Here is a 7,129-nt window from a genome sequence, read left to right as displayed (position 1 = left end):
ATCATCATCACAATCTATGCCATAAACCTATCCATCACCTCCAAAAGTTTCTTCCCATTCTCTTATTATTATCATTTTGCAATAAAAACACTTAATATAAGATCTACCGACTTAGCAAAACTTTAAGTATACACTATTATATTGTTAACTATAGTGTATGTGTGTGTATATATGTATTTTATATGTATACACTATATCTATGTAGTATAGTAGACCTCTAGAACTTATTTATCCTGTTTAACTGAAACTTTTTACCCTTGACTAAAATCTCTTTATTTTTTTTCTCCCCCAAGCCTCTGGAAACCACCATTCCAGTTTTAGTTTTTGTCATCAAGAAATTTCAAATACCCAAAGCCTTATAGTATCTTGTTAGGAAATGCAGGCATTTTTACATTCTGGTCCATAATGTTAGTATTTATATATTATCTAGTATGTGGATCGAACATATATAGTCACATCAAGTATAATACTATATTAACAATTGACAAATTTATATTTTTATTAAAGTCAGATAATACTGTATTTTTGTGAAAGTATAGTTTCTAATTTAATGTCATCCTCCTCCACAGTAAAAATTTAACAAGAACACAAATACAACAGAATTGAAGTGGAATTATCACTTTGCTTTTCGTTTAAAAGAATGTGATATCCTCCCATGTTGATCTTACATCTACTTTGTTTTGTTGTTTTTGTATTTTGCCAGTTTGAATTTATCCTTATAAAATCTGACCCCAGTGATTTTTTTAAAAACAGTAAAATAGCTTAGAACAGAGGGTAAAGTGGAAAGCAGTTTTACTTGATAACTACCCTCCCCACAACATATACACACACACACACTCCAAGACTAACATAGTGAACTGGTTCAAATTTGTACATCATTGTCTTGTTCAGGGTCAGGTTCCAGCCCCAGCTGAGAGCGGAGGAGACTGGGTAAACGTGGGGCAGGGAGCTGGAAGAACATTCAAGAAACAGCAGGTAAATGAAACATGGCTCTATTTAGCAGCTCCTTCACAGTGTCAGTGTTACATTTATACACCACACAAACAATAGTGGCTGAGAGCCAGGTGGTAAGCTTCCCTATGTTATGGCTTCCTGGCTGTGATTACATAAGACACGTAACTGTGTGCGTGCGCCACAATCTTGCTGAGTCATTCAGGCTATTTGCCTCGGCCTATGCCTACTGTCCTGTGCCTGCTTAGATGCAGCACAGCCATGTTCTTTACAATCATTTTGTTTGCTTCTTGAGTTGGCTATCCTATCCTGTGTGAATGGAATTTATGACAGTCTGAAAAGTATATCTTGGTAGAGTTTAGGATTCCATTTACTTTATGGGTACTATTGGGAAGCAGTAAACACATCAATATAACTTTCAAAGTTATGTGGATTACTTCCCTCTAGAGCCTAGGTAAGTTTTCATCCCAGCTTGTGATACAGTATTGATATTCTGGGTGTGAAATAGCTATAAGTCTTAAAATTAAAGATAAAAAGACTGTCATAATTAAAAATGGCTGAATATCTGTATCATATGTTGGAATTTAATGTGATTGGATTTGAAACACTACACCTTTCTGAAGGCATCTTTAGCTAAACATAGGCTCTGTGTTAGATGTCCATGTGGAAAGCAATGTGGAATAAAGTCCACTTCATGGAACTCTTCAGAAAGTTACCTATTTATTTAGGACAACTCTCTCTAGATTGGTGCTCAAAGGGGAATGTAGCGATTTTGGAAGTCCTGTAGCTGCTTCTTTGCAGATTCAATTTATACCTTAAACTACATCTTCTAAATTTATCACTTTAAAAATTTTATTTAAATGTCTTCTCACAAATTCTATTTGTAATTTATTTTTTGTTGTATGAAGTAGTCTTGTTACCTTTAATAACATACCATGCTTTAATTATAGATATCAATATGTGATGATAATGCCTAAGTCTTCATCCTACTAGGGAAAAAGGAGGCTTCTGAAATGGCACTTGATCAAATTAAAGGTATTCCCTTGAATTTAATTCTTAGGACTCAATATTCATATATTATAACTATTATAATGAAAGCAGATGACATTTGCTGAAACAACATAGTAATTAGAGCTGATAGTACAAATTTAAACTGACCCATATGATAGAGATGCTACTTCTCCTTGTAGTTTGCTTTAATAAACCTTTCTGTTGACAGTGCATTGAAAAGCTCAACTCAGCCATGTGGTACTGTCCGCAGTGAGGAGGGGCTTTTCTCTCTAGCACTGCTAACAGCCCCGGAAGACAACCACAGCAGTTACCTGGAGTGAAAATCAGATTGTAAAATAAAATGAAGTGCACTTGTCATTAATACTTATTAAATGAAAAGATTTACAACAAAAGATAGAGTTGTTCCTCAGTATCCCTGGGAGATTGGTCCTTGGACATCTCTAGATCAGTGTAAGGTGGGGATTTTTCCACAGTCCTTACAGAAAAACCAAGTAGTATGGTTAATATGTCCTTAATAATATTCCTATAATAACTACAACAAAAATAACTTTTCTACCATGGTCTTTCATGGTAGGCTTTAAACTCATGGGTGATGCCAAAGAGCATTTTTAGCAAAAATTTATTTTTTAAAGGAGACACAATACATTGGGTTCCTAAGCAAATAGTTTTGGCTTTACACAAAATAAAATTTAGAACAGATAAGAAAATTTATATTTATTTCTGCAGGATAGCTTTCATAAATAGTATTTTTTTCATAGTCGGATATTGATAAAGGTTGGGGAGAAATGTTGGTTCATTCTGCATAATTTTCAAGTACTGATATTATTTGTTGCTGCTTAAATACAGTTACACATGCTTTGGCAATAATCTTGACAAAGGTTATAGACTCGTTAGGAAAATTATGGAACTTAATCAGCACATGTATCTGAATAGAAGGACAAGGAATGATTTTAGTGCAACTCTAAAATCTTTTGCGTAAAATTCGTCTGGTTCTATTTGAATACATGAAAAAGTGGACAATCTGTTCCAGAATATTTTGCCAGTGATTTCAGATATAACTCTTGTATCTGGAAATGATTTTGTCCCATTTGGCTCCACTAATTGCCCATCATGTTTATAGAAATGTTTTCTTGGTTCTATTTTTAATAAATGCAGAGGGACTTTATGAAAGCACATAACAAAATGTTTATTCTAGATTAATGAACACTTTATTCAGCTTTATTGAGGTATAACTGGCAAATTGTATTTAAGGAGTACAATGTGATGTTTAGCGTATGTATACATTGTGAATGATTTCCACTATCAAGCTAATTAACATATCCATTATCACATAGTTACCTTTTATGTAGTGAAAACATTGAAGATCTACTCACTTAACGTATTTCAATTATATAATACAGTATTATTAACTGTAATTACCATGCTGTACATTAGATATGTAGAAAATACTGATCCTACATAACTGAAACCTTATACACTTTGACCAACATCTCTCTGTTTCCTTTCTTTCAAAACCTTGGCAATCACCATTCTACTCTCTGCTTCTAGGAGACTGACTTTTTTAGATTCCACTTATAAGTGAGAGCATGGTGTATTTGTCTTTCTGTGCCTGGCGTATTTCACTTAGAATAAGTGATCATGTCAGATATAGATGTTTATTGCTTTAACTTTCTTCTTAGAACTGCTTTTTCTGTATTTCAAAAGCTTTGGTATGTTGTGTTTCTATTTTCTTTTGTCTCAAGATTTTTTTTTTTTTTTTTTTTTTAGCATTCAAAATCTTTTTAATAAGAGGGTAGGATCCAAGGTTAGTTTTTGTAGCCTCGGCTGGCCCGTCGGCCTCTGGCACGCTCGAACTTCCGGCCCTTGGAGCGGACGTAGGGTTTGGTGTGGTTGTGCGGGGTTCCTGGGGCCTTGCCGAAATGCCGGTACACCTCTCTGCCCTTGCGAGGACCGGAGAGCAGGACAGTGCCGCAGCCCTTGGGGGAGTCCAGGGCCAGCTGGTCGAAAGTGAGGATCTTGCCCCCTGCCCTGAGGATGCGGCTACGGGCCCGGCTGGTTACGCGCAGTGCACATACCTTCAGTTTGGGCACCTCCTGAACCCGCACGTCGTCCGTTATGGTCCCCACAACCACGGCCGTTTTGTTTTCCCGGCCAGGAAGCTTCATCTTCCGGATCATCCGAGAAAGGGACGGAGGAGGCCGGTTGGTGCGATTCATAAACAACCTCTTCAGCACAACCTGGTTGAATGTGGAATTGGTTCTTCTGGCCAGAAACCTATACAACTTGACCAACAGCCTCAGGTAGATATCCTGGCTCTTGGGCTCCTTGCGCCGAACCTTTCGGTCCTTGTTGTGGCGGATGTCAACTCCCATGATGGCGCCTCCTGCTCGGCCAGGTCCGGAAAGAGCGTCTGAAGATATTTTTTTTAAATTTCCCTTTTGATTTCTTCTTTAATGCATCAGTTATTCAGAAGTATGTTGTTTAATTTTCATGTATTGATAACTTTGCCAATTTTCCTCCTGCCATAGATTTCTAATTTCATCAAATTGTGGTTAGAAAAGATACTTGATATGATTTTAATCGTCTTAAATTTATTTTGTGGTCTGACTATCTATTCTGGAGAACATTCCATGTGTACTCGAATGTGTATTTGTTGCTTTTGGGGGAAGCATTTTGTGTATGACTGTTAGCTCCATTTGGTCTATAGCATTGCTTGATTTCACTGTTTTCTTGCTGAATTTCTGTCTGGATGATTTCTTTATTGTTACTAAAGGGGTACTGAAAGTTTCATATTATTATTTTATTACTGTCTATTTCTCCCTTCGGTTCTGTTAATACTTGCCTTACATATATTGGTGCTCCAACAGTGGTTGTACACATATTTACAACTGTTACATCTCTTGATGAAATGACCCCCTTATGATTACATAATGACCTTCTTTGTCTCATGAGAGTTTTGACTTAAAGTTTACTTTGGCTTATATAAGTATAGACCCCGCCTGATCTCTTTTGGTTACCATGTAGATGGAATACTTTTTTTATTCCTTCACTTTCAGTCCATGTGTGTTTTTCAAACTAATGTGAGTTTCTTACGGGCAGCATATGCTGGGTCTTGTTTTGTATCAATTCAGATATTATTTCTTTCCAATAGAGGATTTAATCCATTTGTATTTAAAGTAATTATGGAGATGTAAAGACTTACTGCGGCCATTTTGCTAATTGTTTTCTTACTGTTTTGAAGTTTCTTCTTTTTTTTTGTTCCTCTCTTGCTGTATTCCTTTGTAATTTGATGATTTTTTAAAATAGAGGTATGCTTTGATTCTTTATCTCTTTTGTGTATCTACTACAAGTTTTATCCTTTGTGATTATTATGAGGTTTATATGAAGTATCTTATAGTTATAACATTTATTTTAAGCTGATAATAACTTAATGTTGATTGTGTACAAAACACTACAGTTTAACTTATTCCACACACATTTTGTTATTGATGTCACAATCTACATCTTTTTACATTGTGCATCTATTAACAAATTATCATAGATATAGTTGTTTTTAATACTTTGGTCTTTTTACTGTTATGCTAGAGTTAAAATTGACTTATGCACCACCATTACAGTGTTAGTGTGTTCTGAATTTGAGTATATTCTTTTCTTTACAGTGACTTTTATACTTTCATATGTTTTCCTATGTTTAGTTAACATCCCTTCATTTCAACTTGAATAACTTCCTTTAGCATTTTCTGTAGCATAAGACTAGTGGTGATGAATTCCTAAGCTTTTGTTTGGGAATATCTGAATCTCTACTTCATTTCTGAAAAACAGTTTTGGCATGTATTGTATTCTTTGTTGGCAGCATTTTTTGCTTTCAGCACTTTGGCTATATTGTACTAATATGTCTTAGCCTACCAGGTTTTGACTGATAAATCCATTTATTGTCCTATGAGGACAATAATGAGGGGTCCCTTGTAAGTGATAATTCACTTTTCTTTTGCTGCTTTCAAAATTCCTTATATTTTTTCTTTTGAGAATTTAATTATTATATTTTGGAAAAGATCTCTTTGTGTTAGATCTATTTGAATCTATTTGGAAAACCTGAATATTCATTTTCCTTTCCAGATTTGGAAAGTTTTCTGTCATTGTTTCTTTAAATAAGTTTTCTGCTTTTGTCTCTTTCTGCTCCTTCTTAAACTTTCATAATGCATATAATGCTTCTCTTGATGGTGTTTCCTAAGTCCTATAGGGTTTCTTCACTCTTTTCCTTGTGTTTTCTATTCGATCCTCTGACTATATAATTTTAAATATCTTGTGTTCAAGCTCACTGAGTCTTTTTTCTGCTTGATTAAGTCTACTGTTGAATCACTCTATTGAATTTTTTAGTTGGTCTTTGTATTCTTCAACTCCACAATTTTCATTTAATTCTTTCTTATGGTATCTATCTCATTGGTAAGCTGCACATTTTGTTTATGTGAACATAAACAAATTTTGATTTTATTGTCTGTCTTCTCATATTGGTCATTATCTTCTTTAAGATAATCATTTGAAATTTTTTGGCAGGCAGTTCATAGATCTCCATTTCTGTAGGGCTGGTTACTAGTGCTTTATTTCATTTATTTAGTGGTGTCGTGTTTCCATGATTGCTCATGTCCTTTCCCTTGTGGCCTTGTGTTGCACATTTGCCTAAGTAGACACGTCTTCCATTATTTACAGAATGGCCTTGGCAGGGAAAACCCTCATTAGTCAGCCCTTCTAGAGGAACCAGGGCAGGCTTATTGATGCAGGATGCCTAGTGCCTGGGTCAGTGAGTGGGTATGCCTAGTGCTTGTATTTGAAAGGATGATCCTGGTACCTGCTTTCATTGGAACGATACTGGAGCTTGGATCCATGTTGGTGGGCCTAGCACCTGGTTACATAGATGCAAGCCTGAAGCTTCAGTCCATGGGTATCAGCCTGGATCCCGGGTTCTTGGGAGCCAGCCTGTAGACTAGGTCCATGAATATGAACCTGGTATCTGGTGCTGTAAGGGCTGGCCTGGAGTTTGATATGGCCTGGAATGGGCCCAAAGCTTAGGTCTGAAGGGGCAAGCTGAATTCTGGTGTCCTAAAGATGGTCTGGCACTGGGTCAGGCTTAGAGCCTGGGACTGCAAAAACTGGGCTGGCATTGGCATCA

The 7,129-nt window shown here is 36.1% G+C and overlaps 1 protein-coding gene across 1 annotated transcript; it reads right to left on the bottom strand.

Moving 5' to 3' along the window:
- Positions 1-3,630: 3,630 nt before the first annotated feature.
- LOC704394 (ribosomal protein L18-like) lies at positions 3,631-4,369 on the bottom strand. Its single transcript, XM_001092745.5, has one exon. It carries the CDS (start codon positions 4,332-4,334, stop codon positions 3,768-3,770), a length of 567 nt encoding a protein of 188 aa, XP_001092745.3. The 5' UTR covers positions 4,335-4,369; the 3' UTR covers positions 3,631-3,767.
- Between the last annotated feature and the right edge of the window lie 2,760 nt (positions 4,370-7,129).

The sequence above is a fragment of the Macaca mulatta genome, chromosome 7, assembly GCF_049350105.2.
Source record: "Macaca mulatta isolate MMU2019108-1 chromosome 7, T2T-MMU8v2.0, whole genome shotgun sequence".
In the NCBI taxonomy this organism is placed as follows: domain Eukaryota; kingdom Metazoa; phylum Chordata; class Mammalia; order Primates; family Cercopithecidae; genus Macaca; species Macaca mulatta.
This window is presented reverse-complemented; position numbering and strand designations above follow the sequence as displayed.

Excerpts from the sequence above, each read along its gene's own strand:
- LOC704394 (XM_001092745.5), bottom strand. The coding sequence starts at position 4,334 with ATGGGAGTTGACATCCGCCACAACAAGGACCGAAAGGTTCGGCGCAAG.